The 26,284-nt window shown below is 36.1% G+C and overlaps 1 protein-coding gene across 2 annotated transcripts in view; it reads right to left on the bottom strand.

Moving 5' to 3' along the window:
* Positions 1-1,300: 1,300 nt before the first annotated feature.
* GULP1 (GULP, engulfment adaptor PTB domain containing 1) overlaps positions 1,301-26,284 on the bottom strand; it is a 72,102-nt gene continuing 47,118 nt past the window's right edge. Inside the window, exons 7-9 of one of the 2 annotated variants that reach the window (XM_009890126.1) lie at positions 16,075-16,213; positions 9,368-9,462; positions 1,301-1,372 (exon numbers count right to left, since the gene is read on the bottom strand). In XM_009890126.1, the coding sequence (XP_009888428.1) occupies positions 1,301-1,372; positions 9,368-9,462; positions 16,075-16,213 (306 nt within the window). Of the gene's footprint in view, positions 1,373-9,367; positions 9,463-16,074; positions 16,214-18,695; positions 19,224-26,284 lie in introns of those variants that run through there. The other variant, XM_009890127.1, reaches the window with a different exon arrangement.

Genomic DNA, 26,284 nt, shown 5'->3' with positions numbered 1-26,284 from the left:
CCGTTAAGGACAAAACCATAAGTATCACAAGACACTCCTCATGAAAAAGGAAAGAAAATACAAAAAAAAAAATCTGATTTTTTTTTTCCACATCTGTAAGTTTTGAGGGGAAAATGTTAGTTTTTGAATTGAACTAATGTGGAGTTTGAGCATCAAAGCACTAATGATAATAATTTTCTGAGATAGGTTTATGATGGTATTTTATTGCTTATGCTAAAGGTTAATGAAGAGTATGCATAGACAGGTCAGCGTTCAACTCACTAGCAGCTCAGAATTTTGGTGTGCAGTTATTTCTGTAACATGAACAGCCAGTGGGTATGAAGGACTTACTATCTTATATTGAATTCTTGCAGCAAGCTTCAAAATTATAGTAAGACATATAACATTACAGAAGACAGTGAAAAAAATACTCAACAGAGCCCGACTGTAAATGCTCAGGTGTTGAAAGTAACTTACAGAACTGAGCGCAGTAAATGGAGTGCCTGCTTATACACAAAATTAAGCAAATTCCTAAGTAAATGTAATACCATAATCTTCTTTTTAAGTTATGGTTATCATGTAATGAATTCCAAACTACATACTTTACAGTTCAGCTGTAAAGTATCAAAACAAAGGGCAGTTATTTTGTCCATTCTGCAATTTAGCAGTAGTTCTATGCTCATGAAACACTAATTAGCATACTAATAATTTGTTAGTTTCTAAAATACGAATTAAGGACCTAAAGATCTTCTGTATTTTATAAACTAATAACAACATATATACAGCATGGTAACCATACACAGTAATGGAAATCAATTACACGGCATCCAGATTTACCTTTTAAGCATATATTAATAGTTAGTATTTTCTGCTTTTTCACTACAATTTGAACTTTTTGTACTAGATATTAATCTTTTTACTGCTTGAATATTAAATAATGGTTTAAAAGCATAATTTCAAAATGCTGCCAGGTAAAATATTATGTAAAAATCATGCTTGCACGTCTGCAAACAGAGAGAGGTATGTGTGAGCTTTTTAAAGAACTTCTCCAGGCTAATAGTCATAAAGCGTAGTAAACTCGGGCCAAAGTGTGAGAGAAAGAAACACAACAGCGTAATTTAATTCATATTTCATAAACAAATACAATTTTTACATTTGTACAGGGAAAGACTGGAACTAAGTTGGATTTTTACAGAAGCAAACCTCACAAGAGTTTACAGGTTGAAGAAAGCAATTTTTGGCACATGAATAATATCTGTGAATACATGTTCAGAATTTAAAAAAACCACTGCGTAGGAATTTCATATTTAGTTTCTTGTCATCAGCACCTGCTGTCTAGTGGGTCAAGACTAAATACTGTGCCTTCAAGAGTTAATCCCATTTTGAACCCCTCCTGCAATGAAACAAGACATAGTTAATAAAAAGGAAAGTGATTTCTGGAGGATTAAGCTCTCTATCTAAAACCACCTAAATTTGAGCTCATCTTTAGGCAGATAAACCATAACGAAACTTCAGAGTGAATTCATAGACATTTACATTATTTGGTCAGCCAATTTTTGATAAGTCTTAGTGGTTAAGTTATAAAAGGATATAACCCATGCAACAGAAGAAATAAAGTATGTATATAAAATGAAGAAATTACTATAGAATAAAAATACTGAAAATTCATATACATAGGTTGATAGAAAAACAAACAAGCTTGACTTGCACCATGTTGTCTCTGAGTAAAACTCAACATGATTTATAAGCAGGAAAGATTAGGGCTATGTGAGCAAAGAGTTTAGTATATTTACACTTTAAAGATTCAGGTAAGTCACAGACATTATTACTAATACCAGATGTCTCCTACAGTCAGTAATCCCTTATCCTACTAGTAGTCCAGCAAAAAGTATAGTACTCAACTACCTCTCAGAGGTTTGTTTTGAATCGCTCCCTGCACAGCTAAATTGACAGGTGTACGCTTTACAGCCTACTGCCATCTGACCTTCGCTAAAAAGGCAAATAAAATCATACTTACTCTATTGCAAATGAGCACACTGTGCATTTCAAAAGCATGTAACTCGGGCAGATAAAATGCAGTGGTCTTCAGAAAGTGAAAAGAATTTCTTTAAAAGTTTTGACCGAAACTCCTCTTTTTACTTACATTAGTTTTATTAGTAGAAACACAAAAATGGTTATAAGCTAGATGCTACCACCCCCTCTGTCATAAAAGAAATTAATTCTATAAGTACCTGCCTTTGGTTTACAAAACGTACTTAGCTTGCACCAGTTCTACAATAACAACAGCACTTTTAAAACAGGAGAAGTGCTCTTGTTTTCATTTCTCTTTTTGCTTTAAAAGAAGCTGAATAATTGTGGCTTGACCTTCAAGAGAAAAGTCATCTTTGAGTCAAGAAAATTTCAGTCTGTTGGGTGGAAGTACTGTAAGGCTATAAGCAATTGGAAACAAAGGGTATGAATAGAAACGCCATGAGAACATCAACTCCAGCAGCAGCTGTCAGGATGTTCAGTTCACCATTGTCTTAACATATAGTTCACTTAGAGAATGCTGATTGTGCGCTATGAAATCAATAATATGTGCTTTGATGAAGCGAACATCTTGTAAACAAATCTTTTTGTAAAGCAATCTGTACTGGGATTAGGCATAAACTCAAGCCTTTTCTCAAAATACACAGCAGTACCTCAAGAACATATCTTTTGGCTTTAAAAGATAAATCTTAAGTCAAACCAGCTTAATTTCAAACAAAATTAAACCACAGGCTAGAATTTTAAAAGCGTATGAATATTTAATAACCATATTTAATACCAGCTACTGCCATGAGAGTAACGCTAAGAAACAGAATAAACTTCCTGGCAATAGCTACTGTTAATACCAGCTACTGCCATGAGAGTAATGCTACTAAATGATCTGAGATTTTCCAAGTAAAATTTGAATTTTCCTAAAGGCAGATTCATACTATGAGATGATGAGCCAGCAGCAGTGCTGTGGTGTAAACCTTCTCCAACTGTGCTACCCAGTTTGCCCTACCTGGGTGACATGGTGCTGCTAAAGCTCACTGGCGTACTTGACATCTTTTTTGCTTTCCCCCTCTATATTTTTCAAAGGGCTAACAGGAAGAGCATTCAACGCTAAAGATATTTCAAGCAAACAGTATCTGAAATTCCAAGTCAAACACATCCTGTTATGAACAGCCATTGTTCATTGAAGCAAAGGATATGATTAATTGATGTAACTGCAGTCAAAGGAGGACTCCTCACACAGGAGCAGAATTCAGAGGATCAGCCCTACAGTCTCGCCTGTTGAATTGTAAACCCCTCAGTTACAGTGTGTCTGAAATGCTGATCTTTTGAAGTATTTAACAGCTGCTTCCGGGCTTCAGCTTGTAAAGGGCAGAGTTTGTGCTTCAACCTGTGGATGCTTGATACAGCTGCAATAGTAGAACACCTACGGCAACTGGTTTAACAAGGACAACCAGCTTCATTCTTAGCAATCCAGAGAGCCCTCTCACCGAACACATACCCCATTCATGTCCTGCATGCTGTTATCTTTCTTCCGTACATTTAAGCATTGTTTGTTGGTGTCTGACGTAGCTACGCTTCCAATGTCCTTTTTCGGGCTAGCTAAGAGCAAAGCAGATTAAGCATTTTGGAAGCGCACAGATCTCATTGCTTCTATGTGGATCACGTGGGGTTTTTAAATTTTTGTTTTATTCCATACAAATGGATATTTTGTCACTTATCACTTAGCTTGTGTTTGCTTTGACTTGACTTTGAACAATTTCTGCTCTCCTGAAGAACAGTAGTCTCCTTGACCTTTCCACCCGCAACTTCACTCCAGACCACTTCCTCCCCCATTTAGTCCTTCTCCTCTTTTAAGCTGTGATATTTTGCATTTAAAACAATCACATTTTCACATATTTGCAATGTGATCAATGTTAATCCATTAAGAGATTGCTGCACTATAGGGATCATAATTATTTAAAAAGCCTTTTAACTTTATTAACATAATGAACTGTTGTCCATTCTAAAAGAAAATAGTGATATGGTTGCCAGGTGTTATCAGTTGCCTACCTGAGAACCCAGCTTCTGTTACAGGCAGAATTGATAGGGAAGTAAAACCTGCTACTACAGTGCCAGGAAATGCAGTGTTAAAACATGCATGGTTAAAAATGGCTTATGAACATAGCTCTATAACAGGAACATGACATTTCAATGCTCACCTGCTAAATCACACAAAAACTACTATCATCAAGGGTCAGATAGTACCGTTACTAGTAGGCTGAAACTTTCATGCCCACCACAGGATCAAAAAAGGCCAACAACATAAAGACAACATCAAGGCACTCTAGATAGCCATCTGGGCATTTTTCAGATTTTAAAATAATGTAAAATCCAGAATTTTTTCTTCATGAATACTTAAGTGGACAACACAAAGTGCGTGGGAGTATAAATCAAAGAAAGCTGTATTATCCCAACCAATATTCCAATTAAATTAAACACAGCCCTCAAAAAGGAAATCACAATGTCCTCATCCAGTAGACTCTTTGGCAAAGTGATTGCAAAGAAATTTCCAGAGATGAGGAAAGCACAGACTTCAAATCTCCCACAGCCATCTCCATTCCTAATCACTCAAGTTTTGAAAAATAACTCCCAATTCTTAAATAATTTTTGGAATCTCCAAAACCATACTTTTGCAAATATATGATATAATAAAAAAAAATAAATTCCAATCAGCTGCCAGTAGTCAAGCAAGCCATAGGAAGACAAGGTTTTAAGAAAAGATTCTCCTTTACATCCAGACACAGTTGAACTGTGATTAATGCAGATAGTAGAATAAGTATCCTATGCTGTAGTTCTCACAGTAATGCAGAACACTTTGGGCTGTTTGTCCACTTTCAGGAATACAGTTTATATATACACCTGAACTGACACTCAAGTCTTAGGGCTCCTACTTGAAGCTGCTGTATGATTACTGTAGTATCCATCTTATAGCATATGCCTGCTTTCAACTCTCCACTCCAAACCCCAGCATTCGCAGCTGTAATAATAATGAAGTCAGTTGGAATGACTGAGCAGATCATAAATTCTGAGTATCTTTTTCTAATGAACTCGATTAATGTGTTAGGCAGAATATTTTTTCTTTAAAAATGACATACATAGTCAGCACTTGGTACACATTACATACTATATATATAAAAATACATCATTAATTTTAATACACAGTATTTAAAATATTTTGCCTTGTGAAATTCAGACATTTCAACTTCTAATAACATGTTCTTAACGTAAAACGCTCCCTGTTCATTAAAAAAACTTGTGTGCTATGGCTTCTTGTACTTTAAAGGTTCAGGAAACAGTAACTCCTCATGTGGTCAGAAACTCTCTTGAATCTGCTGATTTTTAGGGAATGCAGAAAAAGGCCATCCCCTGGGTACTGGACAGGAGTGGAAACAGGAAGGGCTATGAAGTATGTGTCTATGTTGTGCCTCACTTTTGTGTTCATATCCCCACAATGACAGTGTGAAGCAAGTTTTTTACTTCCAAGGTGATTTAACTCAAGGACCAAACATCTTAGTTACCCAGAAAAATGATGATATTGTACTACAGGATGATTGGTCTTTTAAGGGGAGGAGCAAAGCTTCTTTTCTCTAGAAAAAGTAACCTGAAAACAACCGCTCTTCCAAAACTCCCACTTTTTTTGTGTCTATAATAATAAGACGTGAGCTATTCTGGTTAAAAAACGGCGAACAGTAAAAGATAAAGAACTCCATTTTATCAGAAGATAAATATGCCAAAGTCAACCTTATGGATCTGAGGTTAACTCATCATTTCACAGTGACTTTGCTCAATGAACTTAAGTCAGCACAAACCCAATGAACCAATGATAAATTTACACGTCTCCGAGAAGATAATTTAGCGGGCTGAGCATAACTTATTTCAGATGGAAAGATGACAAGCCTATTGACTGCTTCAGGCCATGCAGGGAGAATGGCTTGGACCTCCTGGAAGCTTTATGATATTAACTACCTTGAGATTTTAATAAATTATAGCAGCTGTTGCTGGTATGATTCATGATCCCGGGAAACTTCCCCTCGCTGCAAGATTTCTGAGAAAATAGACATATTCATTTTATTAATGTCCTGATACAGTCAAAATAGAGAGGATGAAATTATGTTTCAGCATAAGGGTGGGGGAAACGGGAGGTTGGATAGTCATCAGAGAGAGGCCTGAGCTGTAAAAGTCACATCTCAGCACATGTTTGAGTTTCGAGCTCTCCAAAAATTGATTGGACTGAGAAACAGAATAGAAAGAGCTCAAGTGTGAAACTTGGATCCTAACTAAAGTTTAAACATAAAAATGTTCCCCCAGAGGTCAAAGAACTTTATCTGATCTCATTAAGTTCAGAATATCAGATGCAAAGGAAAAGCACCCGCTACTTAAGAGTTTATTCTCCAACGCCTCTTCTGCTTGCTGTGCTTTCCTCTGCCACTTTGCTTACACATCACCTTCCAACGCACACATAAGCCGAGACAGCTTTTCTGTAGACTGGGACATGTTTGCTGAGGCATCTGACATAACCCTACACAAGGAATAGGATAAGAGTCTGGACTGAGCTTCTCCAACCAGGCTGTCACTGCCTGGCACCGAGGCAGCTTGCTTGCTGCTCTGAGTGTAGGATAAACTGCATTTAATACTCTCTTAGAATAAGTTTGCATTTTGAACTATTAGATGTGTTCATAAACAACTTACTTTTATATATTTAATGGAATATGTATTTACTGAAACTCAGGCTATACTTTCATAATGCGAACAGAAGAGAACCCTTTGCATTCCAGAGAAGGAAAGATGCCTACATTTTTCTTTCATGTTTCTTAACATCAGCTTTCCCAGAGCACATTACCTATTGTATGCTTTTATCTTTTGTAGCATCCATTTCACCTTCCTTCGTAGAGGCTGTGTATCTAACAACCATTAACTTCTAGCACAGCTACCGTCTGCTCATTTCAAGTTTTTAAGAATTATTTCCAAATACAAACACATTCACAAATGTGATTCTACTAACACAAAAATTTATGTATCAAAGGTTTTGCTTGCAACATTTCACTGCTGACAATCTGATAATGAAACTGGAGATTTCACTAGTTCACACGGAAAATAAACAGCAATGAAAATGAAGGCTTAGTATTATTAGCAGCTGATAAGGCAGACTAAAGAAAACTAAAATCAGCTGTCCCTACCCTAAAAATTGCAGGCCCCTAAAAATTGAAATGGCCCTGACAGAATTGTATACATAAAATATAAATCTTGAAAGTTTATAAATATATGTACACACACATACATAAAAATAAAAACACCAGACATGAACACATACACACTTCAACTGCAAATGCTTTAAATACCATTATTAAAATATGATATACCAACCATCGCTGACGCTAGGCACCCAGGAAAGCACAAGAAGATAAAAGAGATATTAGGAAAAACATGTTTTAATCTGTATTTTGCACCAATCACCTAGTAAAGTAACTGCACACAGCTCTTGCTTTGGCCAAAGTCAGAATATTATTTTTTCCCCACACATACCCTGTCAGCTTTACACTTCTCAATTGGATTGTACCTGAACAAGTTTTGTGCCTACATTAAAACTCACTAATTAATTTCCAGTGCAAATGTCAGGGTATACTAAGACTGATACGCTAGACTCTCTGATTGTGAGACTATAAAGCATGCAAAAAAGTTGGAAAAAACAAAACTCACATGTGCGTGGGGGAATACCTGACCAATGCAACATTCTTTACAATAGGACATAGTAACGCCCTAAGGTTTAGCAGTTTTTTTATTAGTTGTTTGTCTGCTTTTCCAGGTGAAGAGTACAAACAATGACATGAGTTTTTCATTTTATTACTTCAAAAATCTTTGATAAAGATTTCTACTGTTCCATTCACTGATGTTTTCTGAGGGGATAACCCTTTGCAGCCTTAAATGTTAACAATACAAAAATTGGTCAAAAAGTTACCTGTAGTAAGCACTCTTAGTGTGTGACATTTAGCTATAGTCACAGGAGTCTTCCTAGTATCCACAGATACTACAGTACACTTTTTCCTAAAATAGGCTATACACAATGGAAACATTGATATATATCAATGTGAGGTGCTAAAAGATTTGCTTTTTGTGCTAAAAGGGCTTGGTAATAACATTATAGCATTCACAAAACAGAAGCATTTTTAAGGAAATTGCAAAGAAGCCAATTTTGGCTTTTACTACCATCTGAAATTATGTGGGCCAAAGTACAGGTAAGCAAGAATCTAAACGTCTTACTTTGCAGTGAGCAGAGTTTGCCAGTGGCACCATCGTAAACTGCCATGGAAAGTGAAATTTCACAATGAAGAGGAATTCAAACATTTTACTTAGGTAAATTAAACAGTATTTACATTTTATTTTAGCCATTTTGAAATGTTTCTGCTGCTCTCCAGGCAGAAGAGAGGAACTGAAGGTGCCCGAGAGCTAGCTCTTGAACTCTGTGGGCTCTTGAGATACAAGAGGGCTGGAAGCCCTGGGAGCACTTTCTGCTGAGAAGCTAGGATCCTAGAAATTCATGTTCCCAGTATTTTCAGCCTTCCATTTCACTGGCAGACTGCTGAAAAGTAACAGACAAGCAAGCTGGCAAGGAACTAGCAGTTTGGAAACTTTGACTGAAGAGAGTGATTTATTCCAAAACTTGAAGACTTTCTCCTAGAATTGCTTCAAAATTGGGCCAATAACAGAACAGATACTATCGAGTGTTTCAGAAGTAGCAACCATTTTCTGATAGAAACCCATCAGTTCAGAATTCTTGAATCAATTCTCAATAGTTTAATTGTCCCAGAGTGCTTTAGTCAAATACCGCTATTTTTAAAGCAGCAGAAAATTGCCATGGCCCCTTAAGCATGTACTTTGCCTATGCCAATGCTATGAAAAAACAGAGTAATCTCACTGAGGGGGAAGATCAGGGTATAGTGGGGAGGTGGTGATTGCTGGAACTGAAGAGTAACAGCACCAATGTATCTGTAGGGCTTTTGCCTCAGCTCTCTTTTTTCAGCTCACTCAGTCCCTTCCCAGGCAGGAGTAGCAGTATCCATTTTGATTACACTACTGAGAAACCCTAAATTAGTGCAGGTGTCTGTATTAATACTACGGGCTAACATTTGTAAGGATCTTCAGGCAAATTCGAACTTCAACTCAAAGATGATGAGATATACTTACAAAAGATAGTCAGAAATAGTTTGGGTTTTTTTTCTATGTATTTGTGTGTGCAGTCTGGAATACATTTTCAGAATACTACAAACACGTATTTCAAGAATAGTCATACAGCCATAGAAAACTGCCTAATCGATAACTCAATAGTTACCTGCATCTCATCTAGTTTGGACTGAATGTCTGGAGGGAAATCTCCTGCTCCGCAGCTAAAAGGGTCAAAAGGTTCTGCTCCAAAAAGGTCTCTCTCTGGAACAACAGAAAAGTGAGTCATCGAGAGAAAAGGTATGGGCTACGACAACAGGTTTTGAAAAAGTCAGTTTACATGTCCTTATAAGCTGAGTAATAGCACCTCCAGATATGCAACTGATTAACCACAACTTTTAACATCCAAATCCGAAAGCCAGGTCTTGCCTCGTTTTCCAATGTTTAATATTAAAATATTTTTCCAAGAACACCATCAACTTCTGTTTAAGCCTCTATTTAGCTTCCATTAATGCTTGTGACTTCCAGACGAATTTTAGGGATCCGATGAGAAGAAGTTCCAATTTGAACAGGGTGTCTTCTACTGAAGTGCACTCTGGAATCAGTGTGTATAGGAGTTTCAGAAATGAGGAGGGAACAACTGGACATCAGTTGTCAAATTTCGTCTTAGCATTATGTCAGAAACACATTCTTGCAAACAAACTAGCCTTCATGTCCCCCGTCTGCCACTTCTCACCATCAGGTTAAGGATGTCTTTGTAAGGACAAGAAACTACTCATACTCATGGAAGGTAAGGCCTTCATTTGATAGAGTTCCTCAACGCACAGCTGGCAGTAACTAAAACTAATTGTCATGGGTTTAAAATCTTGGATAAGATTAAGTCAAGAATGAAAGAATCAAAAAAGCATGGGACCAAGAAAGGTCACTTACCCTAAAGTTCCACTAAATCTGGATTCATCAACTGAATGATTGTAAATTTCTCTCTGTCAATACCACACATTTTCTCACTTTTTCTTAACTGTAGTATGCTTTCTAGTGGTGAGGGTTTGGGTTTTTTTGTCTGTTTCTTTTTTGTCTGAACAAGAAGAAACACCTCCAATTCCTTTTTTTTTTTTTATTACCTTAAAACAATGCTAGGTGAAGAGCATGAGAGTAAAAGGGACCATTAGCATCTCTGAAATCTAGCTAGTCTTCTGGTTAAGCACAAAATTTTACGCTAAACCTCAAAGATATGGAAGCTGACAACTGACTACGTGATGCAAAATCCATGTTGCAGTGTTACCAGTCATCTTGTGAATGCTGAAGACTGTGCATATACCTAAATAAATGTCTTTATTTTGGCCTACTTGGAGTTAAGAGTTTTAGACCTGTACTTGTCTAGCCCCTTCAACACTTTACTGTGCATGTCAGTCTCCATGCGTTTTGAACTAACCATTTAGCTGTTATCAGGCTGCACAATAGGCATTTTAAATAATTAGCTGTCAGCATTCATTCCCATGATAAAGTACAGAAACAAGCAGGAACTTGATTAGTTACATATTTCAAAAACTGTGGCTAAACAGCTATAAACTGTCACATGGGACCAGGAGATCGCCCAGATCAGAGCGCCTTATTCCAAAAGCTCACTTAAGCCAACAAAAAAATATAAATTCTAGTCTTTCCTGGCAGAGGTATACTACCTGCATGCAAAAGAGACTTTAACTAGGATAATCTAACATAAAAATTAGGATATACCTTGTCCCTGCCTCTTTCACAGCCAAAATGGGTCTGCTCCAGTATAAACAGTGTCCTTACATGCTCTGATGCTCCTACCAAGTAACCTTTACATGTTTAGCAGCTTTGACTTTCAATCTAACCTCTACTGGGCAAGAAGTGATTATGATTTCATTTTCTTTCTTCCTTTTTTTTTTCCTTTTTCCTTCTTCATAGGTTCTTTTTACCCTTAAAAGGAGCTGACAGTTTTCTGTAGGGACAGACAGCTAAAAGCAGCCAGTTTCAACACCAAGCCTTAGCAAACATTCAAGGAATGTATTTAGGAAAAAACAGTAGAGAACAAAACTCTTGCATTTCTAAGTACTGAAATATGACCTACCACTATTTTTGAAAGCAAGTATTTTGTACACTATTATGGATATTTTCTCATTCATGCCTTATTATTTGGCTTTTATTAATGACAGCACTTCTGAGCTCATTAGCAGTAGAATGGCAAAAAGTTTAGCTCCTTTACTGTCACCTGCCTTCAGGTGAAGGACTACTTCATTTCTATTGTTATTCAAGGCAGACTTCAAAATTAAGCAGAGTGTAACTTATTCTAAGTGACAGAGCCTAATAAACCCTGTATAGACTCAAATTCAAAATAGAGAAGTATTTCCTAGCTGAGTTTCTATGAAAAATTATTATTTTTGGAACTATCTCTATTATAACTTGCTAACCATTTCAGTAAACCAGATGAAAAAGTCCATACTACAACTGCTTTTCTGCATTTAAAATTTGTGTGTTATATTAGACATTGCACCGCTGAGAGTCAGGGAGGGATAAAGTTCCATGAAATATTTTCAATAGCATCATCAGTATTTCTCTTTTGAACAGAAGCTGAAGAACATGTGGAAACTGGACGAATAATAAAATTTAGTCGCTGCAGAGCTGCACTATTGCATGGGATCTCCATAAGCTTATCTGCTAGTGTTCACTCCACTGTTCACAGGGGTCTCCTTTTTAGCAGAGATGGGATAAATCAGTCATTTTTTATTTCAGGTTAGAGTATTTGCATGAAGATTAACTATAACAAGAATACCTTGCCTGGCACACTCCCCAGAATAACTGTAGCATAGTCAGGCATTTCTTTCTCCAATACACAGCAACCAGTAAACCTTTGAAAATGATCCTTTCAAACAGCACATAAAATTTCCTTTCCCTTTCCCATTCTTTTCTGGATAGAAATAAATTCACAAGTTGGGAAATCAACCAACAAATTCAAAACCATGACAATGCTGATGTTTTATATCCACAACTCAAACCACAGAAACACATGAACAGGTAATAAATACTTGTTTCTGTGACCTATCTGACATTCAGGACAAGAAACACGCAATACTGGAGACTAACAACCTGCACTCTGTAATAAACTCAAATGTAGCAATTACCAAACAAACCTACAAATATTTGGCTTTTCCACTGCATTTTGCATCCCAATCTTCTTTACCTTAGCTATCATCCAGGCACAGAGTTATGCTGATATATGTTTTCCCCAGATGTCCTAGAGCAGCTGTGATGACAAATAAAAATTAATCACAATGAAGACAAACACCCAAGAAAATATTTGGAATCAGCTGAGGTAGTGCAGTCCAGGAAGCCTTTCCCTTAGCTGCAGGCTACTCCTTTTTTTTTTTTTTTCTTTTGGAATTATTACAGCATAAAAAATGGTTCCACCATTATTCTGACAACAGACTCTTAAATCTCTGGAAAGAGAGCATCTTGGAGCAGATTTCTACATCTGCCAGTTGTGACCTTGGATTGTCCAAGATGCATTTGAGTGAATAAATATTGAACAATTTCATTGAGAATGTTCCTCTCCAGGTCTTTTCTGAGATATGACAACAATGCTGTGCCAACAAGAAACACATAAATTAATTCCTCCTTTAAATCATTAAAATAAATTAATTAATTCCTTCCTTTAAGATAACTCAAAAGATTGCAATCCTTCACTCCATAAGAAAACAGTTTATTTAACTGGTTTTGGTTGCACTAACTATGCATTGGTCAATTGTTCAATTAAGCAATTATTCCACTGGGCTACAGTATTTATGTTTAGCCTGCAAGCTGGTTACTGCAAACTTGGCGTTAAAAGAGGTATTTCTCAGCAACATTTTGAATATAAATACAATTCTGGAAATGGGTTTTGTTCTTGGAAGAATAACTTTTTTGCAATTATTACCTAAAGAGACACCACGTATTTGTCCTATATGCAACCTCCTATCCCAAAATCATGCAATTTTCTCCTTTAAAACAGGTAAAACCAATCTATTTGGTACCACTAATACACCTATTAATAAGCAGACATTTACTGAGAAGCCATATTGGTATAATGCTGAATAACATTTCAAAATTTCAAGAAACATCTCCTTTTTATAAAGCTTAAAATCTTTGGAGATAACCACCTTTCTGAGAAAAGGTCAGTGTTGCACTCTTCCAGTATTAGAATGCCAGGCTTTTTTAACTACATACTGTGAGCTAGTCAAGAGATATAATTTATAACCCCCCAGTTTAGCTGGGGAAACTACCCAAAGGAGAGCTGGCAAGCAAAATTCTAACTCTAGGCATTTCTCTTCATGAAAAGCTGAACTGTCATCCTGGTGCCAATTATCAACTATGAAGCTCTTGGTCTTGGAGGAAACCAAAGTGTTTGGTGTTGTTACCAGTCTCTTGCAAATAGGACCTGTCTTTCCTGCGCACTATTATTCCTGGGTGATTTGTCAAACTGGCCAGTTGATGAGTAAGATGAACTTTGGCTTTGAAAAGCTCATTTTGCTTGAGGAGAACAAGTACCATCCCTAGGTAACAGGCAGATGAACCTCACTTAGACAAATGGAGCAAATAAGGTTGACACTAGCAAATAGATGGTACATCCTTATCTTTCTTCTTGCTTACTACTGAATGTGTTAAAGGTGAACGTTATAAAAATTATAAAATCCAAGAAAATCAGCCTATCATTTCATCAAAAGTAATGGAAAAAAACACTCAAGTGCAGTGACAAAATAGAGGTAAGAACATGAAAAGATGTTCAGAAGACCTCAGAAAACATGAGACTCCAAACTTTGTCTCCTCTCGGTTTCCACACATCTGACTTGTATTGGAGAAAGAAATGCCAGTTTGCTTTTCTGACAGCAGTAACACCATATAAAACAACGTATTATTGTACATTATTATAGTAATGTAACATTACACAGCTTGAATGAGATTCTTCTGGGAGATAAACTTTCTCATCTAAGAGAGTTCTTGTTCTCTCATCTAAGAGAGTTCATCTCATCTAAGTTCTTGTTTGATTACAAAATATTCCTCTTCAATTTCAAATTCCATTTTTGAAATATGCCAAAGGGTTTTAATAGCTGATGAATGCAACAATTTTCAACACATAAAGTATTATGACACACACTGAAAAAGCAGGGATCAAAACTATAAAGAATGGAGTTATTTCTGTAATTTCTCTGTGAAGCACTGAGGAGCACAGAGAACTAACAGACACTGCCTGCCATGCCTCTGAACTACATCATCTTAATTTAATGTAAATGAATGAAATGCAGAAGAAAACTATTTTAAACAGTACATATCACTGAATAGGCAACTTATTTATAGTATTTTCTGTATTATAAAACCCACTGATTAAACAATTACAAAACCTACATAGCTGGAATTCTCAAGACCACTCAGCATTGAACACTGACTCCCACAAGATTTCTAGCCAAAATTTCAATGGAACTGAAGTAGGACATCAGATGAAAAAAGAAATCTCGTCTTGTAATTCAATTCAAGTTATTATTTTTGAAGCTGGATATGCACGTTGAGATTGATTTTATGGCATTGTCTGTACTGTCAGACGAATAAATTTGAAAACAGTAAAGGCGTTCTTGGAGGGTGTGTCTTTCAATTACTTTTTTGTTCTTCTTTACAAAGCCATAAAAGTCTCTTAATAGAACAGTTCTAGTATTCTACTAGATTATTCTAATATTCTTTTAAGTTATTTAAGAATATTTAACTATTCTTAACAGAATAGTTTTAAATTGTTAATACACCCACAGAAATTAATCTAAATTAACTTTAAATCTTCTCTTAAAAAAGAATAAGTTTTTTTAATTGAATCAATAGCCTTAACATCTACTTTCTCTTTAGAGGGTGACAGTCATTCTGTGCAATGGAAACGAAAGGTGCATACGATATGGTTTTAGGGAATACACCCACTGATTTAAGTTTTACAATGCATTTTTATAATTGTGCACAAAACTGAAAATTCTACATACTAGCAGCATTCCCCAAAACAGGCAGAAACTCTTCAAATGTGGTCTTATATGGTGGCAGGCAGTTTACATCAGTGCTCCTTACCCATACTAAAATAGGCATCAGGAATAGCAGATGCTACACACCGACTGCTATTTCTACAACCTTTAACACTGCTTGTGTATGCTTCGCTCTCCTCTCCCCCAAGGCACTTCCAAAGCTTTTAAAAATACCTTGTGGACTCCTAAAAGATTTCCAGTGAAGCCAAGAACCTTACCCTAGCTGCTTTCAACCCTTTAGAAAATAAAATTGCTATTGTTAATCATCTTTTGAAAATCTTTTAGGAGCAGTCCACAGATCTGGAGAGCTTCATCAACTATAACTGAAAAACAAAGCTGTAGACAATAGGAGAATAGTATTAAAACCAGTATTCCAAGACTGTCTACATCTTGAGGGACTTCTTCAGGTCTCCCTTCTGCATAGTCATCACCATACTTACTCCACCTGCTGTCTTCCCCAGAATTGTAGGCTTTAGATGCTACAACTGTGGCTTGTCAAGGAAAGAACTAAGAGGAAGTAAAAATAATTCCTGAAATAAGTACAAAAGAGATACTGTAAAAGAAAAGCTAAGTTAAAATCCCCAACCAAACTCCTTCAAACTGTTTATATAATGGCTTCAGCAAGTAAATAAATTTGATTATAATATAACTCGGCAGCAACCTCAGTGACTTTGGGAAGACGGTATAAAAATGAAATGGCATTATCCAATGTGATTTACAAAAACTGTATTTGGCTTTTCATGCAAAATGAACGTAAATCTTTAAAGATGCTTTATTAAAAAAATATAACGTAAGTAAAATTAGGTCAGTTCTTTACAAAACTTACTGATCTCTGTAGATCTACTGGGTACTGGAGGAGGCTGTGTACCATTGCGAGTAGGTGTTGATGACTGAGGGGATATGGGAGAAAAGGGAACCATATCAAAGATGTCAGTGGAGGGTGATTTAGGTGTCACACTGCCTGCCTACAATAAGGACAATAAATATTAGGGCAATATTTCACATGAAAAAGATCACAATACTGAGTTCTTCAGCATGCAGATAAAAGCCACATTTTTAAAAAAGTTAAAAATAACCATCAGCATGCAAAAAACAGCTCCTGACACCAAGCGAATGGCATTTGCAGTTCAGAGTCTGAGACATGCTAAAACTCTCCAATACATAAGCAGCATTGTAATTTTTCCATTTTCAGTCCACCTGGTGCAGCCAGAAACGTACCACAGTTAAACCTGAGAAAGCCGGTGACAAGCAATTCTAGATTGCAGACAGATGAATACAGGTATGTTCACAAGACCCATTTAAGATAATACTGCAACAACAATACGCTATGCTCCAGAGTGCACAGAACAAGTAGCTAAAATTAAAAAACACAATCCCAATATTTCCTGTTTACTAATTCTTCCTTACGCGATCACTTATTTGACAAGCTAAAAAAACTGGTGCGAATGTATTTTTTGGTATGGAACAACCTAGACATGCAATACACTGAATATTAATATCCAAAATAAAACTCTCATCCTTGAATGTGGAGATTTCATTTGTAAGGCCCAGGAATTTAGAAGGGTTAAAAAAATACTGGATAGGCAAAGAAGCCCCAAGCCCAACATTTACTATCGTTCTATAACCATATTTATTTTCTAATGATTAATTCCTCCTGCCATCAGTTCATTACTTCAGCACACAGAAGAGCCTCAGTCAAGTCAGAATAAACTGAACATTAAAGAAAGATGATGAAATAGATTAAAACTGAGATTGACAAGCCAAAGGCAAAATATATACGCAAAACTAGTTTGCATGTTAATGTTATTATTTAGACAACATAAAAATCCTACATTCTGTGTATTAAAAAGACTATAGAGCCAGGCACAGGGAAAGCTTGCTGCTTTTATATAAGATTCAATTTGACCAAAATATTCACATGAAAAATATTAAGCACAAGTTAAGTTAGTCACACAGATCCTTTTATTCAAAATACATAAATACGACAACCTGGCAAGCAGGTAGTCTTTAGCACTGCAGGTCAATGAGAGTTTCATGGACCTAAAGCTTATTTTGAATGCTACTTTCTTTCGTGCCTCTGCTGCAGCAACAGAAGCCGTCCTCTCACAGCACATGGCACAGATTTCTAAGCCAAGTCTATAGGCAGCTCTGAACTACGTCCATTTCTCTGGAGGCTGTGGTGGCTGCTGAGAAGGAAAGTACATTGATCCATGGTTTTCCACTGAATACACTGCTTAAAGAGAAAACTAGAATCTGAAGTCCTATTTTTCCTATTTCTTAGGAGGTCTGACTTCATATTTTAAGTTTGGATTAGGAGAGATCTAGAACTGTTCAGTATCTCCAAAAACCTGCGATAATTTTACCTACGTATACTGAAGTGCCAAGGCGGGTTGGGGGAAACCACATTTAACATGCTGCTTTTTTTTTCCCCCTCTATTTAAAAAAATTAGTCATGTTATTCCCTGGAAAGACCACATACAGAACACTTACTGACCTCAACATGAGTTAGCACAGCAATTTCAAAGATAGTCTGTTGTAAAAATATTTCCATGCGTACGGTTTGGACACAATAGGCTCTTATTACTATGTTCATGGACCTTGCATTAACCTCCCGGTGCCTTTGTGCATAGTCAGAGAACTACTATAATTTAAGTCAGGAAGATTGCTGGATGTAACATCTGTCCCACTCAAAGCAGGGCAAAGGATGTGCTTGACCCAAAGTAAACATATAATGAATCTCATATCCCTTTATTCCTAGAAACAAGTCCCTCTGACTGTAAACAGGTTTTGCCTGCATCAGGAAGGTGGGATCAGGTCTAATGCATAACTACATGCCGTATATTAACCTACATTTCTCATCAACATTGATGGATAATCCTACAATGTCTTGGAGATAGTAAATGCTAATGTAGACCCTCCTAATTTGCTAAGTGTTTATGGCTACATAGAGGTTAGATAAAAAAACAAACAGTATTTATTTTGGTCTTAAGTAAGTCTTTTAGGCAAAAAAACCAAACCCAAACTTTACACTGTCATTTCCTGCCTATACGCCACTTTATTGAAGTTACTAGCCATTATGATACTATTGACACAGCTAGTTTAAATAAATCTATAATTTAGTTATTTTAAGAAATTTATATTTTCAATACATATAAGCACAAGAAGCAGTTTTGTTTAGTGAACACATGCAGAAAGCCAGGATGTTTGCCAAATACAGCCAAATGTTACTTGCAAATGGAAGAAAAGTTGAGACTATAAGCATATTGCTATGAAAAAGCAGGCAATACGCCCATTTCGTATTTAAGAATAATTTTCAACCTTCATTTTGCACAGAGTTTTTATAAAGTATGCTAAAAGGTATTTAATGGCTGATTGCTTTTCTACTAACTCATGGGGGAGGAAAAAGCCCTTGAAGTTAGACCTTTAGAATTATTTGTTTTGAGTAACTATTCTTAATACAAAGAATTTTAACAAAAGATTGACAGATAACACAGAGGTAATTAATTAATGGACTAATTTAAACATGTTGGGAAAGTAAGAATTAATGTTCTGGGGGCGGGAGAGAAAAAGCTATGTAGAAATAAATCTTCACAAATTCCATATTTTAAGAGTATCCCTAGAGCATCTAAGATACATCTGCTGTGTCCTTTAACCACTGTACAAAATGCACATTTATAATACAAGTTAATACACAACAGAGAACAAAGGAAAGCCAAAAAAACTGAAAAAGCTTTTGCACTGCAGGATTACACGAGGTCTTGGGCAGCTGTATTCACTGGTTGGCTTTGGAAGACCACTTTTTGAAGGTGGTGGTATTAACAATCCAGATGGTAGTCTAGAGTCAGGAGAACTCCTAGGAGTAAGCGTAATGGAAGAGATATCTAAACAAGGAGGTGAATCCTCATTGTTACACCAGAAAAAAGTAGAGGGTCTTTGAAACATATGTTCATCATTATCACACTTTATGTGCAGCAGCTGAAAAGGAATCACAGAAAGAGAAAACATTCTGAGGAACAGACCGTGGTAACGTCAGGGAAAGAAGAAAAAAAAAAACACATTTCATACTTCAAAAAAATTTATCAGCAACTTGGTGTTCAGTTCTATAGCTGCAAGATACAGAACTTGAAAATATTTTAAAGCAAAATCTAAAAACATACCACAGTAACAGGTAACCCAGTATTAACTGGGAGGAAGATGACTTGCTCTTTGATAGTTACACCAAATAAAATGAAGACAGGAATCCTCCCAAAAGCGAGTGTGTCAGATGCACTGACAAATGTCTAAATCCACCAACATATCAACAATACCTCTTATCTGCACACGTAAATTAGCAGGTAAGCATGTACTGGGGAGAAGAGTTACTCTGGTGGTTAAAGCACAGGTCAGAATTTTCTTTCTCCAAACCAGGAAACACCTATCATTTATATCCAACCACTATTTAAAAGAACATTTAAGTATTTAACTAAAACCTTCTCAGAGTAGAAGCTCACAGTACACAAATTTTAATGTTTAGATTAATACTAGACTTCTTTTCATTTCCCTGTTTACACGATTTGAGAACCTAAATATTTATGGACAATAATACCCTTCTGCCATCTTTTCTGTGTGGATGAATATCTAACTGAACTTGGCATTTTCCAGTAGGTATCTCAAAAGCTGAGGCTCGTTGTTGCAAAGTAAAGGAATTCTCATGTCCCTATAACAGCAGCACAGGATGCAGGACTCAATAAAACATTGCTGCTAGAGAAATAAAAATGTTGAGGACTGTAAGATTCCCTGGATTTCTTAACAAACCTGCAGAACAGCTTCAAACAGAGGCAAATATCCACACCAGAATACACACGGTAAGAGCATTTACCCAAGATGACAGAGTGGTAACTGCAAGGTTCTGGTCTGAATTAGGCAGAAAAGAACCTGAAGTTAGCTGCACCTCATATGACTGGGGATTATTTAATTGTATATTCCAGCAAGATTCATTGTGTATCGAGAGCGAAGCTAAAGGGCTTTGTCTACTTTGATAAAAACAAAAAAAAACACTTAATTTTTTGCCCAAATTGGAAATATCTGCAATCCTGAAAGGTTTCAAAAGAAGTGGATCTTGTCTAGGTGAAATTAGAAACAAAGAGCCTTTAGCACTGATCCTGGAAAGAAAAGCAAAAATGGAAAGGTCTTTAAACATTTGATTTAAGAAACATGCCCAACCAATCCTACTGTTGGGGCCAAGTCATAATTCCTACCTCGAAGTCTGAGGAAAATAGTTTGGACAGTTAAAACAAGGTTTTAGAGAAGGAGAGATTCATCTTTGAATCTTAACAGAAGGGATTGAACACTTGTGAAGACAATTCTTGGCTAGAGCAAGAGCTTTTACACTGCGAAGGCAAGAATTAGATCTGTGCTGTAGGTACCTTGCCTAAAAAGCTGCCGACTTGTCTAGGCTGAAGCAATGGCAGATACGTGCTTTTACTCTCTTCATTCAGTGTTACACAATTGATATGACATGATTATTTCATTAGAAGTTTGCATAACTCCAGTAAAGCAGGATTTAATCAACAATTTTAAACCATTTTTTCATAGATATATAGAAAACAAAACATTTCAAATCCTTTTAAACTGAGTCTTAGTTCCTTTCTTCACAGGTAAGCCACATTAAAGGTATAGATATCCAAATTTAGTAACAATGTCATACTAGTGAGAACACCAATAAACACCACAAAATTCACTAATCAAAATTTGCAATTCATAAGAAAAAAAAAGGGGTTTTAGTGCAATTGCAAAGAACTCATCTGTTGCCAAGCTGAAATTGTGAAATTCAGAGTTTGGAATGGTAAACAATAAAAATGAAAGCAAAAAAATGCAAGAAATAAGACTTACATAATTTTGATTATTATTTCAAGAGTATCACTAGACTACAGGTAGAAGATTTGCAATGCATTGTTCTCCCACTCCTGCATAGTATTTGCTGTTATACATATATATATGGCAAAAATAGATCTCATAATAGTAAACACTGGAAGACATTAAATGTAAACAGTCAAACTGAGGAAGCAAAATATTTCCTTCAAATGCAAAACAGGAAAGGATGAGTAGCTTCCATAAAAAACATGTATATCACATGAAAAATCATGCAGAAACGAGTAAATGCATATAGGATGCAAGCAGCAAAACTATAAGGATGATGAACGTGTATTAAATCCAGGCAACGAAAGGTTTCAATACAAAACCACAATATACGCTATTTGTATTATTCAAGCCCTGAACATATGGCAGTCACATTTCCTCCTATTTATCTAACAAACACTTATATTAGGTTGTTTCACACCATATAGGGTGAGGCAAGATATGTCGAGCTTCACATGACGGTTTTGGCAATGTGTCTTGTCAATAATGACTTTTCACTAGTAATTCTTCACTTGCACAGCCGTACAGAAGCCCACCGCTGGGCTCTTGGACCTGTGTTGTGAGCGCTGCTCTGCGTGTTGGAGCCCATGACCCAGAGACCTGCGAGGCCAACAATGGCTTTCTACGTATTCAAGCAGCCCACACACAGGACAGGTACAGCAGGGAAGTATATTCAACAATCCAAAGTAATAATTGGAAGATCACAAACAGAAGGATTGCACAGAAGGCTTTTAATAGGTAGGAAATATCCCCAGATTCAGAAAATGCAGGAGGAAAGGGGCACAGACCCTTACTCTAAAGAATACAACCTAAAAAGTGTATAACTTCTGACACTTTATACTTTTACTCCAAATTGTAAAGGAAGAAAATATAGTAAAAATATATTGAATTGCCATTTGATATCACAATTCTATTTTGTCTGAGCTTCCCACTGTGTAACACTGAAGCGTATTGGTCAGGCTGATATATTACTTCCCAATTTCGGCCCCACTTCATCAACACAGGAAAACAACAGGAAATCATTCTTAAGGAAATTAACATACTAGTTCAGTGGACTTGGTCTCTCTTATGATTAGATGTTATTATGTGCTTGTCAAAGGGTTTATTTTTGACTCATTCTACTTAGCACGATGTTGAAGATGCACCGTTTGGCCACATCATACTAGAAAATGTAACATGATTGAGTTTTTGTTAATCAAGAAATAATTTCAAAATTGTTTGTGTTTACTAGGTGTCTTAAGACATTGATTGCAATCTCTGTGTCATACCCCCACAGGAATCACGTAAGTATATTAATTAGAAAATGTTTTTCTTCCTTAGAACATTCAAGTGATAATACACAGAACAGTCACAGCAGATAACTGCAGTGAATGTGACCAGGAACTGAGAGTGACCCTGAATTGGAAATTATGCAGTTAAGTTGCAAAACCACTGGTTACAAGCTACCTGAGATTTGGGACTACAAAGGATATATTAATTTACTAATTCATAAAATACTGTATAAGCATGAGCGGTTTCATTAATTAACTGCTACATCTTCGGTTCATTTTCAGTGTACTAAAAGTACATTAGTACTTTTTTAGTAACATGAAATCTGACATTAGCAACTTCAGATATTTTTTTTAACATCACAAACGTAATAAATCTAAACTCTCATGAAGAAGTGCTCACTGAACTTAATACAGAATATTACAAAACTGAAAGACTAGAAGACAGGCGAAGAAAAAACATGTGTGTTTTCCCACTTGGCAGTCTTAATGGGAACGTGAATCAAGTGATAGGCCTAAACACATTCCAAAACTGTTTTCTGAAATATGCATACAGTTCCAACATCTGTCTTGGGGTTTCTCATTGGCATGTTAAACCTTTTTAATGAGGGTAATAGGTGCAGGTAGCCTATGCTTCAGAGTCACAATTAAAGAACTTTTTAAAAAGGTCTAATCAATCAGTATCTTTAATGATCCACTTAAAAATGGAGGGGTTTTTGCAACACTGCCATGATAAGAATACATATTACATACTAATTCATTGACAATACTTATGCTGAATGGAAGACCACCACCCCTTTTGGGGCTGTTTCTTCCAATACCTTTTCCTGATGCCTTTCGATTCTGCTTCTCTCTTATTTCATTGTTCTCTCTTTCAAGTTCTTTTCCTGAATGTTCCTGTCTTCTTCTATCTAACTTCACAGTCATGCAGTTGTCTTAACTTCCTTCTCTGCCTTAAGCATGCTGTTCAAAGAGAAAAGCTTAAAGGCAGGCCTGAGAAACTTCAGCCAAGGCCAAAACAGATTAAAACTCTCTCTCATCTCATCAGAGGTTCCTTAGTGGCCTACAATGGTTTACTGTTCAGTCCACTATAAAAACTGAGGGTGCTAACTGTATGAAACTGCTAACCCACATGAAGACTGTGTGTACAGCTAACCCAGGCTGCTCTAAGCAACACCGACAGTACAAATAGCAAAAAAAGATGTCATGTGAAACCACTCCCAGGGATGCATTGATCTTTGGAGGTTGGATTTATACATAGGGGCAGCATCCAAAGTCTTATTGTGATACAAACTTGGGCAGTGTCATCATAAACAAACAACAAAATGAAAATCAGATTGTCCTCATATAATCAAGACCAAATGCAAAAAAAGACCAGTGATTAATGTATTGCCAAACCGCTAAAACAGATGAAAAGTAAACAGCACAGATATAAAGTAATGGAAACTTTAGCTGTACATGCAAGGGAGTGAGACAAAAGAAACATCCCATGCCAACATTTCCCATGGCACATGTCAGCGCAGCTATAAAGGCAAAGTACTCTGAGGAAACTCCTAGTTTGGTATAGTATGTCCTTGACAGATCCATTCAGGAAATGAAGAAAAAAAAAAAAAGCAGCAGTCTCTATTGCATAACATTTCTGCAATAGCAAATATAGATATTTTAGGGACTACATTTTTAAAGTTTTAGCAAGACCAGTGTACTTAAAAGCACCAACTCAAAAGTAGAAAAAAAGATCACTAACCAGTTTATTATTTACTGAATGTGCTGAAGAAACTTAAATCTAGATAGTTACAATACCCTGAGATAAAAAGTGTGCAGAAGATTGATAATTTGATGTTCAACTTTCACAATACATTTTACACTAAAGTATTTGATTTTACAACCTAGTTTTCTGTTTTTTTCATTTCCAACTATGACCTCATTGCTTTTAATGGCTTCTTTTATAGGTTCAGAAAGAAATTTTATTTTTCCCATACAGTTTACGAACTGATAGAAAAAGCACCTAAATAAGATTGATGTTGATTTGACCATTTGGCTAGATTTAGAATGCCCAAGAAAAATTTTCATAGTGATACTAACAACCAAGCAACAACAAAATTTTGACAGCAAACGTATCCTTCACAAGCAGATGTTGACTACTGTCAATGCTTTGCAGCTGCTTACACATTGCAAAAATGTAAAGGGTATGCAATTGCATTATTCATGCATATAGTTTGCATCCATTTCAGTCTGCCAGTATTATTTTAAAGTCAGTCTTCAAATAAACCATTACAAGGCCTGCAAAAAATTAGCAATACAAGCAAGAAGCAAGAGGCAGTTTTAGATAGATTTCCCTTTGTATTTCCCAAACAAGCTTATAATTTGCACTACTTGTGAACTGCAGAAAGAAAAATCACCTCTAATTTATTATTATTATTTTCAATTTTCATATGTGAGTGGATTTTTGTTAGGTAGAGCAATTGAGGGCTCACAATAAACACCCTAATACTCCAATTTATTATTATTGCCTAAGAAAAGAACGTAATTAAAACAATTAGAAATGCATTTTTCAGCTGGAAAAATATTCTCTCACATGTGAAGTTATCAGTCTTCCAATTATTTTTAATTCTGTGCTTAAAATGAAGCTTCAGATTACAATTCACTGTTTGCATTTTCTTCTCTTAGTTAGACCAGTGATGGATTTTGGGTAAGTTACTATATGTAATATTTCTTTGGACACATTTTCATGTCAGAGAACAGCAACTTAAGATGTTTTAGCCTTATGGTTTGCAAATAAAGTGTTCTACATTATTACCCATGAGTTCAATACATGAATATATGACCGACTCCTTTTAGAAAAGTGAATCTGTCAGTGAAGTCACACACGGCAGTCCAGCCTAGAACATCTATTTTGTTCTTGAGCATAACGGATATGAAGCACCATCTTTGATAAACTATAGACAAAATATTTTAAAAAAATTTTGGAAGTAAAAGAGTAAAATCTGAATTTCAGTTCTTGATAGCATTACATTTGGTCTTAAGTATGAATTCCAGCAAATGGCTTTATGTGTGTCTTCATATTTAGTTAGCAAGCCTATTTTAAATGACATTGGAAAGTTAGAAAAGTTTATTTTAAATGACAGTCTGGATGTATCTGCTTAGAACTGAAGCATGCCGAGACTAGATTTTATTTTTTTTTTAAAATGTGAAATGAACCAAGCGTTTAATCCTCTATACGTATTAAGTTATCCATCCACAGTTTAAAGGTGCTCTCAGATGCTATTGTCTTTTTTTGATACTGAAGTAAGAACAGGAGATGCAATCTGGCTCTGTTTATTGGAAAATGGTCTCAGAATCAGAAGACCTGAGATTTAGTTTCGCTCTCAGGAAAAACAGAAATGGCTATTTTTTAAAAAAACAAGCAGTGTCAAGGGTCAGGGAAATAATACAAAAAGAAAGGAACTTCAAATTTCTGAAGGTATTTTCTACCCATTAATTTTTAATGAAATGAAGTAGGGAGACTAATGTGTCTAGAATCATTAAATACACCAAAATTGATCAACTTCAGAGGGAAGAAGCAGGAGTAAAGAAACGCTAAGACTGGCACTGCATACAAATGATGCAATGGTTTCTCAGAAGAGAAGAGGATGTAGCACACAACGCCATTTCAATGTTTATATTTGTCATGTTCTGTGAACTGTCATCACAGGCCCTTGCAACATCTTCTGCCTCTTTAAGTATATACTTGTTTAATCAAGTTGCTAGTGTTGACTTCTGAAGTGCTAAATCAATTGCTGATTACCAAGTATTTCTGTGACCGTGCATTAATCACTAAAGGAAGAGCACAGTCAACAACCTATAAGGCAGGAAAGCCATTTCAGCACATCT

This window comes from Charadrius vociferus, unplaced genomic scaffold (genome assembly GCF_000708025.1).
Source record: "Charadrius vociferus isolate BGI_N301 unplaced genomic scaffold, ASM70802v2 scaffold147, whole genome shotgun sequence".
NCBI classification, from domain to species: Eukaryota; Metazoa; Chordata; class Aves; order Charadriiformes; family Charadriidae; genus Charadrius; species Charadrius vociferus.
Note: the sequence above shows the minus strand (reverse complement) of the source record. Positions and strands in the feature narration are given on the sequence as shown.